At 41.0% G+C, this 21,670-nt stretch overlaps 1 protein-coding gene across 4 annotated transcripts in view; it reads left to right on the top strand.

Annotated features, from left to right (window-relative positions):
• LOC121325426 (cGMP-dependent protein kinase 2) overlaps window positions 1-21,670 on the top strand; it is a 101,466-nt gene that overhangs the window by 35,334 nt on the left and 44,462 nt on the right. For 2 of the 4 annotated variants that reach the window (XM_041267892.1, XM_041267891.1), the window contains exons 8-10: window positions 7,262-7,330; window positions 15,337-15,435; window positions 18,335-18,370. In XM_041267892.1, coding sequence (XP_041123826.1) covers window positions 7,262-7,330; window positions 15,337-15,435; window positions 18,335-18,370 — 204 coding nt within the window. Of the gene's footprint in view, window positions 1-7,261; window positions 7,331-15,336; window positions 15,436-18,334; window positions 18,387-21,670 lie in introns of all 4 variants that reach the window. The other 2 variants (XM_041267889.1, XM_041267890.1) reach the window with 2 other exon arrangements.

Raw genomic sequence — 21,670 nt, 5'->3', positions numbered from 1 at the left:
TAGAGTAATATAACAGAAATGAGAACAAAATTAAAGTAAAGTAATGGTAGAAGGGACTTTTGGACAGTACTGAAAGTGTAAACACTGTATTCTTTTAGTTGCAAAACAATATGTCTATTTTAGTAGGCACTGATATTTACATAGGTACAAAACAACAATGTTATGAATGGTTAAAAAGGTACATATGTATGCCAGTACTAAAGGGTAGTATAATAACACATTCAATGCTGAAAAAAAAAACAATTATTCTCCTTATTATAGAGGTGTTATGATCTTAGGCCAATGTAAGGCATTTGTAAAGGATTAGATCTCTTCATAAAAGGCCATATCCATGTCCTTTGCATTTCTTGACCATGGTTTGACTTCAACGAGTGCATCATTTGCATGAACTTATTTTTCAGTAGCACCCACAGCAAGAAGAGAGATATAGTGTCCTGAAGTACCACCCTGTTCTTGGTGTATGATAATGGAAGATAATTGGTCATTCGTGTTGTCCACAGTAATTTTGCTGTTCTGCACAGCAGTAAACTTAGCATTGTGTTGTTTTGTAATGGTACTGTCTGGTTTGGACTGCAATCATTCTTCCTGCTGACTGAATAAGTTCACATTTCATGTTTTGCATTGCCTACATTTGCTACCAAGAATCGTTGCCCATTTGCCATTTCTATAAATGGGTTCTTCCAAACACTATACCATGGAATCTGTACCAGAAGGTACCTGTAAAGGGTAAACATGCAACACCTGTCGGTTTGATGAGTAGTAGTTCTGTCTAGTACCTAGAATGTCATGACTTATTGTGACTGAAACCATGCAAGATACTTCAAGACAAATGTCAGACAATTGGGTGAGAAGCTCTGCAACATCTTGCTGCTGAACTGTATTGAAGGTTTCTCCTAAGAAGTGACAAATATCTACAGTAGTCAGAGATGCAGTGGATATAGCGGAGGACAGAGAGAGAGAAAGCGGGGAACCCATTGAGGCAGACCCGGGGTATTGTATGGAAGACAGGCGAGCTAGCCGAGGTCAGAGAGAGGAGTAGGACGGTATCCGGGTCGTAGCGAGGTAGCGGCGACCGGGCTAACGCTGACGAGGGCAGCCTTTATTTAGGTAGTGTTGTATGATAGTTTAATGTTGTTCCCTTTCGTTCGCTTCTGTTTAATTATATGTCTTTGAGCACCCTGCGAGTGCATTTGAGGTCGTTTACAAGTGATCATAGTTGTGAACAAAGGAACTGCATTATGGCATTTGCATAGCATGAGGTGAAATTCGTGTTGCTCAAGCCTCTGAATGGATGTGTAATTGCAAGTGTTCTCGTAAAAGATTTAATTCTTTTGCTGTTTCTGAACATTAGTGATGGCTCGGTGAATGAAATGCACTCGATCTTTTACGTTGTGTCCCTTGTGCATGTTGGTCTCCTTCAAGCTTACCAACTTAGGGTAACAAATCCCTCTGAGCCTATTGTACTCTGCAACTGCTGTTTGAGGTGCCTTAATGCAGATGGGGTCAAAAAGTTGATAAGGTGGACACTGCTTAAGGATGTAACTCTGGAAAGTGCAGTGGAACTTTGTCTATTGGAGGAAATGGAGTTACCAAGATTCATCAAAACTGTTTTTAGAGTCAAACCCTGGCATTTGTGAATGGTGATCGAATGAGCACCAATGACTGGGAACTCCTCTATTTAAATGCTTTCCACCTAACTATGTCCTGTGAAGCTAAACCACAGTGCAGTATCCGAAATGTGATACAGTGGTATCTATGGGATGTAGCAACAAATAACAATATATATATATAATATATATATATATATATAATAGTATATATATATATATTTATAATATATATAATATATATATATATTATATATCATATATATTGGATATATATATATATATTCTATATATCGATATAGATATAGATAGACAGAGATATATACAGTACACCCTTGCTATAACACTCTTTGTTATAACGAACCTTTGGCTATAATACACATTGTCAGCATCCCGGTCTGTATGCACGGGATGTAATTGTATAACTGCCTCCAAAATTAAAATCATTTTATGTTGCAACATTGCTGGAAAATATATTAATTGTTTGAAAAATGGAGTAACACAGCTATATTTCTGTTGTGAATATAGGTTTTTAAAAAGCACTTGTCCAGCAACCATGCATCAAAGCAAAATTGATTAAAGAAGAAAAAACGATGACGAAAAAAAAAAAACCTTGAGGATCTGATGAAATTTTCATGTCAGACGTCTCATGTCAAGTTAATTTGGAATAAAAAATCAGTTTGGGATTCTTGCATGTTGGATTAATATTTGGTGCACTTTGAAACGATTTTTCAGATTGATTTTAAATAAAAGTTTAGATTCAGTTCTGGATTTTTCCTTTATGTACTGTGTTTTAATTCTTTAACAAATTGGATAAAGCAAAAGCAGAATACTGCATACATGAGATGACCCGGTACAGTGCCGTGAAAACGTATTTGTCCCCTGTCTGATTTTCTGCATTTTTGCACAGTTTTCACATTGAATTTGGTCAAATCTTTTTGTGGGTTGTAGTAATGTATAGAGGGAGTCTGGGAGAAAAAATGACACCAAAGTTTGGTGCTTCTTTCATTTGTTTGGTGTGCAAGGTAATCAAACATGCAATCTTCAGGTGTGAAAAAGTTGTTGCCCCCCTAGTTAACTCAACCCAATTAAAGGGATAATTAGGACCAGCTGTTTGAATACTTTGGCTAACAATCAGGTCTGATTTGGGTCAGCCCTGCCCAATATAAATCTGACTAACTTTGGCCCTTAGCATCAGAGTGAAGTTGTCAGCACACAGGTTCTAGAGGCACATCATGCCACGATCAATTCCTGAAGACTTCCGGAAGAACTCTAGAACAACATCCAGGGATCTGCAGGCCTCTCTGGCCTCGGCTAAGGTCTTTGTTCATGACTCCACCATCAGAAAGACACTGGGCAAAAATGGGATTCATGGCAGAGTAGCAAGGCGAAAACCACTGCTTACAGCATGGTGGTGGTAGTGTCATGATTTGGAGATGCTTTACTGCATCAGGACCTGGACATCTTGACATCATTGAAGGAACCATGAATTCTGCTCTCTATCAGAGAATTCTACAGGAGAATGTCAGGCCATCCATCTGTGAGCTGAAGCTGAAGTGCAGCTGGGTCATGCAGCTCGACAATGATCCGAAACACACAAGCAAGTCTACATTAGAATGGTTGAAGAACAAGAAGTTTAAAGTTTTGGAATGGCCTAGTCAAAATCCAGACCAAAACCCCACTGAGATGTTGTGGCAGGACCTGGAATGAGCAGTTTATGCTCGAAAACCCACAAAAGTCACTGAGTTGAAGCAGTTCTGCATGAAGTAGTGGGCCTAAATACCTCCACGGCGCTGTGAAAGACTGATCAATAACTACAAGAAACGTAACCAGTTATTCATTCTAAGGGGGCGGTTACTTTTTTACACGGGGACACTGGGTGTTGCATAACTTTCTTTAATAAATGAAATAAGTATCAAAAATTTGTGTTATTTGCACTCATGGTCCCTTTTATCTAAGATTAGATTTTGGTTGAAGATCTGATAACATTCAGTGTCAAAAATATGCAAAAATGCAGAAAATCAGACAGGGGTCAAATACTTTTTCATGGTACTGTACATGTAATTCTACTTTTATTCTCAATATCATCTCATTTACTTACTCCAACAGTTTATCGTTGTGCTTGGTTGAAAAAGGTATTATATCGGAAAGGGTATTTGGAGGCATTAAGGCCCTGGGAAGATACTGATGTCAGGATTATCTCCAATGTAGGTTAATTGTTTAATTATGTAATCGTCTGGGAGTTAAGATTGGTAAAGTTGAGAAGGTATGGGGAAGGGGAACATGCTGAGAGCATGAGTGGAGTTAGAAACGAAAGTAAGGAAAAATAAATAAGTTATCTGTGTGTGTAAATCGGGGTAAACAGGAGTAGCCTGTCCCAATTTAGAGAGGTTCGCTTAAACTGTTTAGTTAGAAAGGGTTTAGGGTTTATGCTTTTGGTTTTGTTTTCAAATAAAGCCACGCCCCTGCATGTTTCATTCTAAGTACACACACTGCTGTGCAAAAGTCTTAGACATGTTGCATTTTTCTACTCTGATGCATTATGAGCATCAACAATTTACTCAAAGCCTCCACTAGTGTTTTTTTACTATTATAACAACCTTGACTTGCATGAAGAAGGAAAAACAAGTACTGTTGATTTGATAGACAAAGGCACCTGTGCCTTCTGCCAGTAATGTTGTCAATTCAATGCTTGTCTTCTTTCTATTCCTTAATGATGTTATCATCAAGTATTGTTCAGTTTTGTTAAACAGTCTACCAGTCTGTCTTATTAGGCAGTCTTCCAGCCTTGGGATGGCCAATTACAGATGAAGTTACAGATGTTTCTCTGTACTTGTTGATTGTGCTTCGGATACCACACCTTTTGCAATTCAAGGTTGTTATAATAGTAGAAATCACTATTGGAGGCCTTGAGTAAATTTTTGATGCACATAATATATCAGAGTAGAAAAATGCAAAATTTCTAAGACTTTTGCACAGCAGTATATATATTCAAATTGATCCACCAACCTTGATTTATAGGTTGAAGTCCAAAAGACCAATTGGTTGCACACTGTAGTCTTTTAAAATATGTTTTTTTTTTTCATTTTATTAATTAAAACAGGTTTTTTACTAAACAGAGCAAACAAACAAAAAGGTAGTAGAACTACGCATTTCGACACAACAGGTCTTTGTCAGGCATACAGTAATATAATGTACATTGATGCATAGGGGAAAAGCATACGTGTACTGATTTTGAGAAAGAAACAGCACGATTATAATACATTAAGCTGTGTTACCTGTACGTGATGTATTGAAAGATAGATACATGTTGATGAGTATTTAACTATGTTTATGGTTATATTTTTAATACAGATGTATCTTTTTAAAATGCAAAACTGTATTGGTCTAATGTTTAACTTACCTGGGATAATGGTATAACCTAAATGGGAGGAACCTGGGACAGGTATAAAAAGGTAGCTTTGTGTCTTAGTGGGGGTTAATGGTTGAGAGCTGTGAGAGGAGGGTGTCCTGGGCTGTGGCTGTAGTTATTTAAACAGCAGTTAAACAGCAAAACCCTCTTTGCCAACTGACCTGGAAGTTGATGGTCCACTTTTTTTTCTTCGGTAAGTAGTTTCAGAAGTGTTAAGTGTTGAATTCATGTGTTCCTGGTGATTGGAGAAATAAAAGATAGCAATTTTTTAGAATTCCTGCTGCTGATTTGCCTGCTGTTTTCCGCAACTTTTAAACCCGCCACCACTCTTACCTTAGCCTGCAAGATCACAATACTACAGTAGTATATTCGAGGAGTTTCAGGCTGGTTTTTTGTGCTGCACATAGCACCGAGACGGCCCTTATCAGAGTTGTGAACGATCCGCTGATAAGCTCTCACTTGGGCTTTCCATCAGTATTAGTTATTCTTGATGTAAGTGTTGCCTTTGATGCTGTAGACCATTCCATCCTACTGAATCATCTTGCAAGCACAGTAGAGCTGTCTGGCAATTTCCTTTCCTGGTTTAAATCTTATCTTTCTGATAGGTTTCAGTTCATCTCTTGGGGAGGTAAAATAGGTATTACCGGAAGTTGTCTGTGGTGTTGCACAGGGCTCCATTCTAAGTCCCTTGCTGTTTTCATTATATATGCTATCGTTGACAGGTGACATCTGCAGACCCGAAGTGAACCATTGCTATACTGAGGATACCCAGCTATATCTGTCCTTAAAGCCAGGAATTTCTTCTGCCTGGGTGTTATTAGCTACTTGCCTTACAGGCATCAAGCATTGGATGTCAGAGTATTTTCTAATGTTGAATTCAGATGAAACAGAGGTTATGCTAGTGGGATCACAGAATCAACTAAAAGGAAATGTGGGATTACATGAGCTCAACCCTTGCAGTCTCTCATCAAAAGTTAAACTAGAAATTAAGAGTTTGGGGGTCATCTTTGATCCTGATCTATCATTTGAGACTCATGTTAGGGAAGACTAAAGTATCTTTTTACGATTTGAGAAACTTAGACCAATTATTTCCATATTTGATGCCAAGAGACTAATATATGCCTTTGTTTCATCTAGAACTGATTAAACTGTGTAACACAATTTTTGTTCCTGGGTAATAAGTGTTATTTTCTAATTGCTTATGCCTCAAAAGTATAGAAAATTGCTATTATTCCCCACAAACTTTGCTTTTGTGACCAGGACAGTGATATTTCAAAATATCACTATTTCCAATGGGAAAACGGGCAAATGTGTGTCTTTTCGTTCACATAAAGTCAGAAACAAACAACATATGAATCCAAATTAACATATATTTATGCTAAAGTATTACAAAAATGACTACAAAAGATTTAGAAGTGAGTAGTTTTTCGAGATTTACGATTATACTGTAAATACAATATAATCGTAAATCTCGAAAAAACTACTCACTTCAAAAATGCACTTTTATAAAATAGCTTTCCTATCTTAGTGGATTTTATTGTAACTTTAAAATTGCTGCTAATTGTTATTTAAATGGTCTGACTGTGGTAGTTGTATGTGTGACTCTGACTGTGGTAGTTGTATGTGTGACATGCTATAGAAATGTATTGTGTTTTTCTTTCTGCTATGTTCTGTACAGCGTTTTGCGATATTTATGTATAAAAAGTGCTATATAAATGCAGTAAATAAATAAATTAGGTTCTTCCTGTTAGCACTAGAGATGTATCAACGAGACTTCCCATTAGCACTTGATGGCTTATCGAGGTTCTTGCTATTAGCCCTTGAGATGGCTTAATGAGACTTCCCATTAGCACTTGAGATGGCTCAATGAGGTTCTTCCTGTTAGCCCTTGAGATGGCTCAATGAGGTTCTTCCTGTTAGCCCTTGAGATGGCTCAGTGAGACTTCCCATTAGCATTTGAGATGGCTCAACGAGGTTATTCCTGTTAGTCCTTGAGATGGCTCAGTGAGGTTCTTCCTTTTAGCCCTTGAGATGGCTCAATGAGACTTCCCATTAGCACTTGAGATGGCTCAACGAGGTTCTTCCTGTTAGCTCTTGAGATTGCTCAATGAGTCTTCCCATTTGCGCTTGAGATGGCTCAATGAGGTTCTTACCTTTTCCCTTTCTCTTTAGATACACTTGAGTTGGCTGAGGCTGGCCAGTCCCCTTATCCAGTACTAACCTGTTGCATTTCCCATTGCAGTGAGGATGTTCGTTCAGCTAACATCATTGCAAATGAGAACGATACACAGTGCCTTGTTGTTGACAGAGAGTAAGTATATAACCCATTCTCTTCTTATTTCTCCTTTGGGGCGGATGCAATGCACAGGGTTTAGATTATTGTATATCTGTCAATCAGTCAAGAAACTTTAATGTCCATTTAACACTATAGGCTATAATCTCAAAGCTATATATTCCAAATTGTCAGTAACCCAATTTGTTCTGAAAGTAAAAGAAATTTCAATTACAATTCTACATTTTTTTTTTTAAACTGAGACTGTTAACAAACCTATTATTTAAATGTCTGAGATATTTATTCCTGGTTTGGATTCCCGGTGGATAACCAATAAACACCGGAAAATACCAAAAAAAACTGTGGAAATGTTTAATCAATTCATGTTGACTTTACCCATTTTCCATTAAAAAATAAAACCAACTACAAAATAATAATAAATACATTTCCTAGTACTGCTAGGCAATGTCCCGCCTACTTGACTTGTATCTGTCATTGATTTGTTCTGAATGCTTTAAACCCTGCACAACTACTGAGTGACAGCACATTCCTACATTTCTATTAGAGACTCCACTTACATGATTTAAAACGAGATTACAGTCAGGATGGAGGCTTGTTAGCGGAATTTAAAGATGTATTACAGTTAAGATACAGTGAATTTAAAACAGAATTGTGGTGAAATGTACAAAAATGCCTATGCACAAAAACCCCAGAAGAATGTGCCCGTACAGAGCAGTTTAGAAGCAGTTTGAAAGCAGGTTGATGGCTGCAGAAGAAACTAAACTTCAAAAAAAAAAAAAAAACCCTCAACATGGTCTTCAAGCCAGTAATCTGTGACACCTGCTTGATGTGGGAAATCCGAGAAAACCCAGTGGAGCTAAACCAAGTGTGCATAAAGTGCCGCGCGATCCAGGACTTGCATAAACTTGTAAGTATGCTAGAAATGGAGTTGGAAGAAGTGAGACAGCAACAGGATCTTGAGGAACTGGCACACCCACAATTCATGGAAGTCTGCTTCACCCCTAACAGACTGAAAGCCACCAGGGAGATAGAAGGTCAGAACAGCTGGGTTCAGGTAGGCAGAAGCAGGGATAAAAAGAAACTTCGTCAAACACAACCACCAGAAATCAAAACAACCAACAAATTTGAGTCACTTCAGAATTTTGATGAGCAGAACCAACAACAACAGAATGAAAGGAACAACATCCAGGACCCTATTGACAGTGGTGACCAGACAGCAAAAAGAAGGGAGGTCATGATTGTTGGGGACTCCATACTGAGAAACACAGCAAGTTCAATTCGCAGTTTGGACCCCCATACTACAACAGTGCGCTACCTTCCGGGAGCCTCGGTCAAGCACATCACTGAGAACGTGGACAGCCTCCTAGAACGAACAGGAGATGACCCGGTAGTAGTTGTCCACATCGGTACAAACAACATTGGAAGAGACAGACCAAAATCCCTGCAAAACAAATTCAGAGAGCTAGGAAGGAAATTAAAAGAGAGAAACAAAACTGTGGTATTTTCTGGTATACTACCGGCACCTTGCAAAGGACCATATGGACAGCTGGAAATAATTAATCAAAACGCGTCGCTGAAGATGTGGTGCACACGGGAAGGCTTCATCTATCTTGATCATTGGACCACATTCTACAATGAGGACTATCTGTATAGACGGGACGGACTGCACTTAAATAACAAGGGAACCAGTCTACTTGGAGAAAAGATCCTCGAGCAGGTTCAGAAGCATTTAAACCAGAAAGGAAAGAGGGAGAAATCAACAAAAAAAACAGAAGGGAGACCGCATCAAAACAAGAACAACAACTCAGGTAAGACAACCATTAAATGTATTTATCTAAATGCTAGAAGTATCAGAAAAAAAATTCTAGAACTTGAAGCTACTGCACTAACAAGTAACTATGATGTGATAGGTGTTACAGAAACTTGGTTGTCTGAGAGTGATGGGGACGAATATAATATTTGTGGGTATACACTGTATAGGAAAGACAGGCAGGACAGAAGAGGAGAAGGGGTAGCGCTATACATAAGAAACAGTCTTGAAGCCCAGGTGTTAAACCTGGACAAAGAAAATAAAGCCAAATCAATATGGGTCAGAATAACGGACAAAAATTTAAAGGGCATAATAATTAGGAGCATGCTATAGCCCGCCAGATTCAGACGGTGAGCAAAATAATCTGTTATACAATGACATTAGAAATGCGTGTAGCAAAGGAGAAGCCATACTAATGGGGGATTTCAACTTCCCCCAAATAAAATGGGAAAACCCGGTGGGTAGCACGAAGGATGAAATAGAAATGGTGGAAATGACAAATGACTGCTTCCTAACACAATTTGTCAAGGCACCGACTAGAGGGGAGGCATGCCTTGGTTTAGTCTTTTCAAATAACGAAGACAGAATAACTAAAACAGAGGTCAGAGAACCACTGGCAAACTCAGACCACAACATGGTCTCATTTGAAGTGTTTTTTAAAACCCCAAAAGTAATGACTAAAGCTAAGATTTACAATTTTAGAAAAGCAAACTATGAAGGTATGAAACAGAGTCTAACAGAAGTAGATTATAGTAAAATAGAGAAAACACCCACAGAAGAAGGATGGTTGTTCTTCAGAAATGTAGTACTAGAGGCGCAAAACAATTACATCCCTAAAGTAGACAAATCTAAATGTAAAACTAAATTGCCAAAATGGTTTAATAGATCAATTAAAAAAAAAATTCAGCGAAAAAAGGCACTTTATAGAGCGATAAAAAAGGACCAAAAAGAAAGTACACAGAAAGAGTACACGGAACTGCAAACGCAAGTCTAAAAGGAAGTTAGAAAGGCCAAGAGAGAAATAGAAATGAACATTGCTAAGGGAGCTAAAACCAATTCCAAAATGTTTTTCCAATATTACAACAGCAAGAGAACATTCAAAGAGGAGATTAAATGTTTAAGAGATACAAATGGTAAAATCGTAGATTAAGGAAAAAAAATAGCAAATATATTAAATGATTACTTTTCACAAGTTTTTACAAAGAAAGATACTGACAACATGCCCCACGTGTCATCCAGTTCCTATCCAGTTTTAAATAACTTTAGCATAACTGAGGCAGAAGTGTTAAAGGGACTAGGAGCTCTTAAAATAAACAAATCCCCTGGGCTGGATGAGATCCTCCCAGTAGTACTCAAAGAAATGAAAGAAGTAATTTACAAACGGCTAACCAAGATCATGCAACAGTCTCTTGACACAGGGGTGGTACCGACAGACTGGAAAATTGCAATCCACAAAAAGGGAAACAAAACTGAACCAGGTAACTACAGACCAGTAAGCCTGACTTCTATTATGTGCAAACTTATGCAAACTATAATAAGATCCAAAATGGAAAATTACCTTTATGGTAACAGGGTCCTGGGAGACAATCAACATTGTTTTAGGAAAGGGAGATCGTGTCTAACTAACTTGCTTGATTTTTTTGAGGATGCAACATTGATAATGGATAATTGCAAAGCATATGACATATTTAGATTTCCAGAAAGCTTTTGACAAAGTCCCGCACAAAAGATTAATTCTCAAACTGAACGCAGTTGGGATTCAAGGAAACACATGTACATGGATTAGGGAGTGTTAACATGTAGAAACCAGAAAGTACTGATTAGAGGAAAAACCTCAGAATGGAGTGTGGTAACCAGTGGTGTACCACAGGGATCAGTATTAGGTCCTCTGCTATTGCTAATCTACATTAATGATTTAGATTCTGGTATTGTAAGCAAACTTGTTAAATTTGCAGACGACACAAAAGTAGGAGGAGTGGCAGACACTGTTGCAGCAGCAAAGGTCATTCAAAATGATCTAGACAAGATTCAGAACTGAGCAGACACATGGCGAATGACATTTCATAGAGAAAAGTGTAAGGTACTGCACACAGGATATAAAAATGTACATTATAAATATCATATGGGAGATACTGAAATTGGAGAAGGAATCTATGAAAAAGACATAGGAGTTTTTGTTGACTCAGAAATGTCTTCATCTAGACAATGTGGGGAAGCTATAAAAAAGGCTAACAAGATGCTCGGATACATTGTGAAAAGTGTTGAATTTAAATCAAGGGAAGTAATGTTAAAACTGTACAATGCACTAGTAAGACCTCATCTTGAATACTGTGTGCAGTTCTGGTCACCTCGCTATAAAAAAGATATTGCTGCTCTAGAAAGAGTGCAAGAAGAGCGACCAGAATTATTCCAGGCTTAAAAGGCATGTCATATGCAGACAGGCTAAAAGAATTGAATCTGTTCAGTCTTGAACAAAGAAGACTACGTGGCAACCTAATTCAAGCATTCAAAATTCTGAAAGGTATTGACAGTATCGACCCAAGGGACTTTTTCAGCCTGAAAAAAGAAACAAGGACCAGGGGTCACAAATGGAGATTAGACAAAGGGGCATTCAGAACAGAAAATAGGAGGCACTTTTTTACACAGAGAATTGTGAGGGTCTGGAATCAACTCCCCAGTAATGTTGTTGAAGCTGACACCCTGGGATCCTTCAAGAAGCTGCTTGATGAGATTCTGGGATCAATAAGCTACTAACAACCAAACTAGCAAGATGGGCCGAATGGCCTCTTCTCGTTTGTAAACTTTCTTATGTTCTTATGTTCTTATGACTGTGGGGATTTCTCTGTGGAAGACAGCAAAGGAAAGAAGGTACAACTTAAGTGTGCAAGTACTGTTGAGTTACTACTATACATATTTTGACAGAAAAAAAAGCTCAAGCATTTTTGAAAGTAACCGAAAACACAAATTTCATACAGAATATCAGAAACGAAAGCCCCGAAGAAAACTAATTTACATAAAACTTGAAAATAGCTAAAAATAAGCACCAAAAAAAATACAATTCATAAAACCTGAAAAACAGAAGCCTTATATATAACACACATCAGTGGATAAGGGAGGGACTGACATTCACTTCCTGATAGTTTTTATTTGCATGATGTCACTGACAGGGATAGTTAGTGTCTAAAGGGCGGAGAAAATTTTGGTCTTTTTTATGATTTTTAGTACTTCTGTTCCAGCAAAATTAATTCCATGTTGGTTTGATCAAAGTAGTATTAGTGCTTATGTTGTGTGTGTGCGGCTGTGAATGTTAGTGTTCTTTAAGTGTATGTGAGAGGCGCTACCAGGCCTTGAAGTCCGTCTAGGAAATGCTGCTGTCACGTTTGCTGAAGAGTGCACAGCAAAAACAAAACACTGCATCTGAAGGAGAATATACAAGCCATGTACCAAATCATTTTCTCACTGTTCAGCTCATGGTCCAGTAACACCCTTCAGTAACTGCAGCCGACGACGTACTACTGCTAGCACTTTATTTATTGCCTGCTGCTTGCTATGAATGATGTTAGTTTAGGGTAAGTAAACACATGCTTTGCTTTAAAACTGTCACTGTGGTCAGCTGGGGGCCCCATGTGATTGTATGGGTTGCATGTCCCTAACGCCGCCACTGGTAGTGTCTATTATTGCTTATAAAGACCCTGAGAATAAGCATGTATTATATCATTGCAATTGGTTGCAATGTTGTGTGTCACCTGGTCCATCAGTCTCTGAAATGCAGCGGGTGCACCATGTAGCCCAAATGGCATGGTTTTGAAATGAATCAGACCTTCTGGTTTTGAAAATATGGCTTTCTCTTTAATACTGCGGGTTAAGGGGATCTGCCAGTATCCCTTAGTCAAGTCCAGAGTCAAGATAAACTTTGCCTTTCCCAGTCTATCTAGAAGTTTGTTGACTCGAGGCATATGGTACGCAGCAAACTTGGCAATAGCGTTTACCTTCTGGAAATCTACACAGAAGCGATTGGTGCAGTCTTTCTTGGCCACTATGACAATTGGACTGCACCACTCGCTGCTGGAAGGTTCAGTCACTCCAAGTTCAATCATGTCCCATACTTCTTTGCAAATGCCACTTCGTCGACTTTCTGAGATCCGGTAATTTCTCTCTCATACTGTGACCCCTGGTGGAGAGATGTTGTCATATTCAATTAAGTTAGTTTTGTCGGGCAAGTCAGAAAAAACATTGCTGACCTCCTAAATAAGCTTATGCACCTCCCTTGCTTGCCAGGACTTTAATAAATTTACATGATAAATTTAACATTCATTACGGTGATCAGGCTGTCTAATTTCATAATTCACCTTTCCTATAGCCCGAATCACTTCATATGGCCCCTTCCATTTAGCACATAATTTCGATTCTGAGGAGGGAAGCAGCATCATTACCTTGTCTCCTGGTCTAAAGGTTTGAATTAGTGCATTTTTATTGTAATACTGCTGTTGTCGGTGCTGAGCCGATTTGAGGTTGTCCTGGGCCAAACGACTGACCAAATCTAGATGATCTCTTAGTAGGAGCACATGCTTCACTACATTTTTGGATGAGTGCTCCTCCCACCCCTCTCTCAACAGATTGAGGATGCTGCGAGGCTGTCGGACATAGAAGAGCTCGAAGGGGGAGAACCCTGTCGAACTCTGCGGCCCCTCTCTCACTGCAAAAAGGATGTAGGGAAGAAGCGATGCCCAATGTTTCTGCTCTTGCATTACAAACCATCTCAGCATCGACTTCAGGGTCTGAAGAACGCATTCCACCAAACCGTCCATCTGTGGATGATAAACAGACGTCCTGATGGGACGTATTTTTTATATTTTATACACCTGATGTAGAGTGTTAGTCAAGATCTCCTTGGGGCTCTCTACTCTAACCATAATCTGCACTAATTCCGTTGCTATCGCAGTGGCCCTAGTGGACCTCAATGGAATTGTCTCCAGGAATCGCGTTGCATAATCTACCACTATTAATGCGTATACCCGGAGTCAGAAGGTAGCAAAGGACCCACTATGTCCATTGCAGTGCGTTAAAAATGAGTGGAAATAATCGGCAGTGGAACCAAAGAGGCGGGGAGCACTCAACCCCGCTCTACTCGTTGGAAGTCTGGGCATGTGGCTACATATCTCGGCAATATGCAGACATACCCAATAGAATCAAGCCAATGTCCGCTCCCTTATCTTGTCAGCTCCGAGGTGCCCCGCAAAAGGAATATCATGCACCAGCCTCATGACCTCAGTCTGACAAGATGGGAGAACCAATAATTGTGTTACAGGCTGTCCTGTGCCCGTGGCTAGGTTTACCCTATACAGTAATTGCCCCTTGATACTGAAGTGTGGAAATACTAGCGCCCCAGTGCCATCAACATCTTTACCTTCAATAGACCGGACCTGCCCCCAAGCATGCACTAGTGACGGGTCATTATTATGGCCCCACACTACGTCCGCGCTTGAGTATCACATGTCCTGTGTATTGTGAGGGGTGGGAGTAGCATCTGCCTTAAATGGCCCAGTAACCTTGCTCTGTCAGTCACACTGCGTTCCTACTCCTATTGACTAGTGTTTGTTACCACCCAAGCGTTCTCCTACCAGACCCCAGCTTTGTCTTAATGTTGCTCTCTCCCATTTTGCAGTCTGTTTATCTTTATTCTTTTTTATAGGACAGAAAATGGTGGAACACATTTCAGCTTGAAAAGGAAACACTTCACCAATTCGTTCCTTTTCTTTTTTTTCTGCCACCTTTATGTGTGCGGTCGAGCCTGCTGTGTTGTGCAGTGAGGGTAGTGCTCAGGGTGTTGTGCTGGCTCGGTGGCTGCAGCGCCCATCTCCTAGTCCTCTGTAATACACAAAACAGAACAAAAACACAGCAAAATACCACATCATAACTCCAGTATAAGGGGCAGTACTCACGGACTAGGACCGTTTAGGGCAGTTCATGCTTTTCAACTCGCACCCCAATGCACTCTGGTAAGTGTAGTCCTGCTGTGAAGGGTATCTGAAACAGATCAAATGTACCAGAAGGCATTGTGATATGCGTTGAAAGTGTGAACTGTCCCAAACTATCCCAGTGTACATGGAGTCCTATGGGAACCACAAGTAGTGTTCCAGGAATGCCAGGAGTCCCAGGATCTCCCAAGGAAATGGAAGCCACTCCATTCTGTTAATTTTTCCCATGTTTGCAGCACCTTCAACCAGATGGTGGGGACGTATGAAGAGCTGCAGACCTACCTGAAGGAGTACGTGGAGCAGCTGTCACGCAGTGATGAGGAGAGGAATGCTGTGTGAGTATCCAAGGCTTGTGCAAGCTAGTCAAGCCATGCTCAACTGAAGAGGGGCTTAAATTAGGGACTTAATGTGACAGAGAAGCTCTACCCACCACATTGTAAAGCTAATTCTGTCTACTTCGAGAACAGGCTTGTTGTGGTAGCTGCTGGTGGTACAGTGATAGGATAGCCTCTTCTTAACAACATTTCATGACTGAGTAAGAAGTGACTAAAAGTACTTTAACACATACCTATCAATAAATGAATGGTTTACGGTGCTTACTAAATATGCTGAAAATCTCTTATATGTAAAAATGAATTTAATGAGCAAGCTGTATTCATTGTTCTAGGAATTGTGAACATTTGGGGTTACATTTATTACATTTATTACCGTGTTAAATGTATTACTATACATGAATGCAGGCTGTTAAATCACTCCAAGATCATTCTCAGCAGAGTACTCTGATAGCCATAACACCAGAGAAGCTTTTGATGAGGATAAAATAATCATCTGCAAATCCCCAAGAGAGAATAATTGCTGGTTCCCAGTGTTATGAGCCCCCAAGCTCTTTAATTAGAGTGGATTAAGAGACGCTGAAGAAGCATCTGTTCTCTCCACTTTACTGCACATCTAGATCAGGTGTCATATAATAGGATTTTGCACTGCAAATGATTAAGAAGTGTAACTCCTTAAAATCATTTATAAAACTTTTGAGCAAGGGTTTTACAGGACAGACTAGAGATGGTGGAATCTACTCAGCTGATCTAAACAATAGCTTACCTAAATAACTTTTAGATCATTAAAAAAGTGGGCAAGCTTATGAAAACAAGTGAAAACAGTGCAGGTGGGTCACTTTCTTTTGGTATGTAAAAATAAATAGTGTTCTGTTTCATGGATTTAAACAACTGTGTTAGCTGCCCAAAGTTCTCCATAAGTCATAAACAATTGCACACTTACCAGGTAAGAACAAGAAAGGAAAGTGGGTACAGTAGTTATCTGCAAAGTTCATATTGTTGCAGTGTGATTACAGCAGTGTTATTACATAGTCATTGATGCCCAGTTGATGGGTGTGAGGGTGTTAGAATTAAGACTGACTGGAAGAAATTTTAACTGGTTAATCTGACTAGCTGAAATAATAACATTTTGCTGAACATTTTCAACCTAGATGTGACAATGCAACAAAATGAAACAGTGCAACAGATATGAATGTATTATAAATTATTTTTATTATTTTTAATTGTGTCTGCATACTTACTAACAAGGCGGAAATCATTGATCTAGTTTTAGCTGGTCTGGTCTCGTGCTGTCATATCTGTTGCACTGCACACAGATTATTCTATTGCACAAAAAAGCATTATTGTTCTATTAGTTTTCAGTTGTACATGAAGAGAGTTTACTATTTATTTTAAAACTGTTATATTTGTTTTCATTCGTATGTGAAAGAGAGTTTATTATATATTTAAAGTGAGAACCAAAATGACCAGAACTTGATGTAATTACAGAATGAAAAATATCACACAGGGCTGCTTTCTTCCAAAGTGGAAACTTCAAAAATTAGCTGTACTTGTTGGAAATGGTTGTTAAACGTTTTAAAATCAACCTGCAAATTACAAGCAGCATATCCAGCATTATTGTTTATTATCTATACTAGGGTTGGAACAATAATCGATAATATCTATAATTTATCGCCTTGAAAATCTGTGACCCAATGAAGCAGGAAGCGGCTCTGCATTGAACAGTAAGCGGCAGTGAACTGTCTGCATGAGTAAACATGATGTGTGCGAGCACTGCGTACACTGGGAAGTTAAGTATTGATTTTGCTGAAGCTTTTAACTTTACGTCATGGTTTCATTTTGATAATATGTTGGCAAAACATAAAAACACAAATATTGTTGTTTGTAAAATTTATAAAATCGCTTGCTCACTGTAAAATTACTGTGAAAATTGTAACTTTTGACTGTTAGCCATTTTGACAAAGGATTTTTGTTTTTTAAGTAAATTGAATGTAATTGCAAAAAGAAAACGACAAAAAACCCACAAAAAAACATGATGCACGCGCAATGTAGCCTAAACAACTTTCTTGCCCCTGTTGCTACATTAAACTACACTACACTGCAGCCTAGGCACCACACTGGGATATGTGTGTGTGTGTGTGTGTGTGTGTGTGTGTGTGTGTGTGTGTGTGTGTTTCCTTGGCATTGCTATTGTAAAAAAGGCTAGTTGCATAAGTAGAAGTCTCAAAGTCCTGGAAGAGGGACTGGGAGTGAAAAGCAGTCCTCCCATGGTGGTGGAGGTGGAACCAGCAGGAATTCTCCCTATGCTGGTGGAGGTTGGAGGGACAAGCAGTCCTCCCAAGGCAGTGGAGGTGGGACTAGCAGGCATTGTTTCTCTGCTGGTGGATAACTGGGCTGTAGACGCACCTACTCCCTCCTCTTGAGCTGTGGACGCACCGACTCCCCCTTCTTGGGCTGTGGATGCACCGTCTCCCCCCTCTTAGGCTGTGGACGCACCGTCTCCCGCTTCTTGGGCTGTGGATACACCGTCTCCCCCCTCTTGGGCTGTGGATGCACTGTCTCCCCCCTCTTGGGATGTGGACGCAGAGACTCCCCCCTCCCACTCAAGCGCAGCAGGTTAGGGCTCCTCCCACTCAGGTGCAGGACGTTCGGGCTCCTCCCACTCAGGTGCAGGCCGTTTGGGCTCCTGCCACTCAGACGCAGGCCGTTTGGGCTCCTCCCACTCAGGCACAGGATGTTCGGGCTCCTCCCACTCAGGCGCAGGATGTTCGGGCTCCTCCCTCTTGGGCTGTAGTGGGGGTGGGCACAGCAGTCGTTCCTCTGGTGGGAGGGTGCAGTTCGCTGGGATATGCCCACACTCCCCACAGATGCAGCAGCAATACTGTACTCCCATGCTGTGGAGGAGGGCTTCCAACACCACTCCTCCCCCCTCAAGCATGTCAGGCAGACTTGATGTGGCTGTTGCTGCTGCTTCCTCCAGCTCCTTCTTTTCCCTCTTCTTCCTCCCATATTTCCTCCTCTTCCTCACTCCAAAAAGTTATAATACAAAAAAAAAGAAAAAACTGCAGTATCCTTTCCTGACCAGGAGGTGCTGGTGATCCCGCTTCTGACATAGCGTGTGACAGGAAATGGCTGTCACAGAAGGAGGAACTGAAAACACAGGCAAGTACTGCAATTACAACAAAAGACGCGCTGTGCGCCATTTATTAAACAAAAATAAATAAAATATTTTAACAAAACAAAACACTGCTTAACACTTAAAGTCCGGCTGGGCAGTAGCCTTCATGGATCCTTTAAGTTTCAGTTCGTTTTTAGTTTTAGTTTTCTCTTTCTTCTTGCTCTTCCGTTCTCCACTTCTGAACACCCACCCCGAGCAGGGAAAACTGCAGGGTTTTTATACAGGTGACCACCTTCCGATTAGCAACAAATTAATCACTTACTTTGGGAGATGGCCACCTTCTGCAAGGGTTTTTAATGTGGATGGGGCTTCCCATAAACGCTGCAAAACATACACTAAAACAATAAAACAAAACACATGGCCACACCATCATATATACAAATATATACATAAATAAATCATAAGACACAAACCACACGGCTTTCGCCGTGACTTATATATATATATATAAATAGTAAATAAACAAACACAAAATAACACAGGGACGGAGGAGGAGACCCCATTCTAAAAATAACTCCTTTTTGCAGCTAAAAAAAAAATTAAATCACAATGAGAGAAAAGAGAAATGCTTCCTCCAGCAGAGCCCGGTTCGACACCACTGGGCTGACCTTGCATGGCCTAAAAAGAAAACCTGTACTGCTGTGTGTGAATGTGTGTATTGTATGTTCTGTGTATCTTGTTTTTTGAATAAACAAATAAAATACAACATGTGCTTCCTCTTCTGGGTCTGATTGGCCCACTGTAGCGTAGACTTACATACATGACCACCCAAAAGAAAAATCTCTCTTTCGGTCTCTTTTTTTCTGTGTACTCTCTGAAGGCCATACTCCATGCAAGCCAACACCTGTCTCGATACCGACCCCACCCTCTGTAGCGGTTGTGTACATCTCAGAGCAAGCCGAGGCAATGAGCGAGGAGGTCCAGGAAGTGACCCATAAGATAGGCACCAGCTCCGAGGTGGCCGTTCTGTTTTCAGACCAGCGTAAGCTTCGACCCTCCAGCCTTTTCTTATGTTCCTGGATTTTCCAGAGGAGGTACAGTCTTCCTGGAACTGACCAGACTTGGTGCTGAGTGTCTCCAAACACGCAGCCCCCCTGGCCTCCTTGGAAGGTGTGGGGGTGCTGGGACTAGCGCAATTCCCTCTGGTGGATTCCACCATAGCGGCATCTCCATTAGGAGGCTTAGCCAAGGACCTAATGGCCAATGCAGGATCAAGGAGGCCCACCTCAAGAATGCGTACGCATCCCAAGCATATGTAATGCACCTGGCCAATGCAGCAGGTCTTCTAACGACCTACTTGGAAGTCATTTTACGATCATTGCAAATTTCAGGCGTACAGACATCTTTGGATGTCACAGGATGTGGACAAGTCGGCCCTGTTGGATGCTCCCTTCCCATGCTCTGGTATGGGACAGGATGAGACGCTGGCGTCCGCCCATAACCACAGTAACTGGGACAGTCCCTAAACAGCTGCCAAGACAGGCTCCACCACAGGCTCAGCAGCCCCAGCCTGAGAACCACCCATTCTCACAACACCAACTGCAATACTGGTGCAATTGCACCTCAGACTCTTGGGTGCTCGTCATCGTACACATCGGTTAAGCGCTGCAGTTCCACTCTGGCCCTCCTTCCTCTCCAGGTCTTGGCCCTCAGGCAAGAAGAAAAAACATTGCTTCTCAAGGTAGCCGTCCATCTCATAGAACGCACCTCTCAACAAGATGGGTTCTACTAGAGATATTTTCTTGTGCCGAAAAAGGAAGGGGCCTTCGCTCCATCCTAGACCTGAGACACTTCAACAGGTTCCTGAAGGAGAGGAGGTTCCAGATGGTTACACATCACCACACACTCCAGTCTGTCCGGCTGGGTGACAGGTTTACCACTGTGGACTTAAAGGACACATATTTTCACGTCCCTATTTGTCCCGAGCACAGTAAATATCTCTGCTTCGCCTTTCAGAGAAGTAAGTGTCTTCAAGTTTTCTGTGCTGTAATTCGGCCTCTCCTTAACCCCCCAAAAGTTCTCAAAGTGCATGGATGCCATCCTAGCCCTAGACCTAACTACCTAGATGACTGGTTGACCTGCACCCAGTCACAGGAAAGAGCAGTGGCCCACATAGTGATGGTGACAGAGCATCTGGCGAGACTGGGTCTCACCCTCAATGATGCCAAAAGCCAGTTAATACCGGTGCAAAGTACAGTTTACTTGGGTCTCTGGCTGGATTCCCTTACAATGCAAGCCTACCTGTTGGACGACAGAGTGGCTGCCTTTTACAACTATCTAACCCTGTTTTAACAAGAATCCACAGTACAATTGGTGTTGTATCTGAAATTACTGGGTCTGATGGCCTCAGCTTCATCAGCCATCCAGCTGGAGTTACTCCATATGTGCCCAATTCAAGCTTTGCTCAATGCCTTCCTGCTACACCCCAAACACGACAGACATTGTTAGCTGACTGTGTCTTGCATATGCTGGGAAGCCCTATGTTGGTGGAGGCAAGCCTCTCACCTGCGCGAAGATGTTAGGAAGGGAGTGATCCACAGCTGTCGGTGGTAATGACAGACGCATCTAACTCTGTTGGGGTGCAGTCTGGGAAGCCAGAGGATTCCATGGGTCCTGGTTGGGTCGATGGACATCCCTGCACATAAATGCACTGGAACTGTGAGCAATTCACCTTGCTGTCCAGCATTTCCTCCCAGTGCTCCAGAGGAGACATGTCCTTGTCCACTCGTATGTCAACCGCCAGGGAGGACTTCAGTCCCCGGGGTGGCAATAAATAGCCTTTTGGCTATTGACCTGGGCAAAGAGGAACTTGCTATCCCTCCTGGCAAGAACTGGGCAGACTCCAATTGTGGGTCTGACCCCTGAACAGGACCGTCTGTCCGCCTTAGGGCTCTGAGACACAGTTGTCAGTACACTGCAGAATGCTAGGGCCTCTTCTACAAGGTCATTATATAAGTGGAGGTATTTCCAAAATTGGTGTATGACCAAAGGTCATGACCCCATTTTATTGCCCTATAGCAACCATTTCACTGTTTCTGCAAGACTTGCTAGAGGAGAGTA

The sequence above is a fragment of the Polyodon spathula genome, chromosome 13 (genome assembly GCF_017654505.1).
Source record: "Polyodon spathula isolate WHYD16114869_AA chromosome 13, ASM1765450v1, whole genome shotgun sequence".
Lineage (NCBI taxonomy): Eukaryota > Metazoa > Chordata > Actinopteri > Acipenseriformes > Polyodontidae > Polyodon > Polyodon spathula.
Note: the sequence above shows the minus strand (reverse complement) of the source record. Positions and strands in the feature narration are given on the sequence as shown.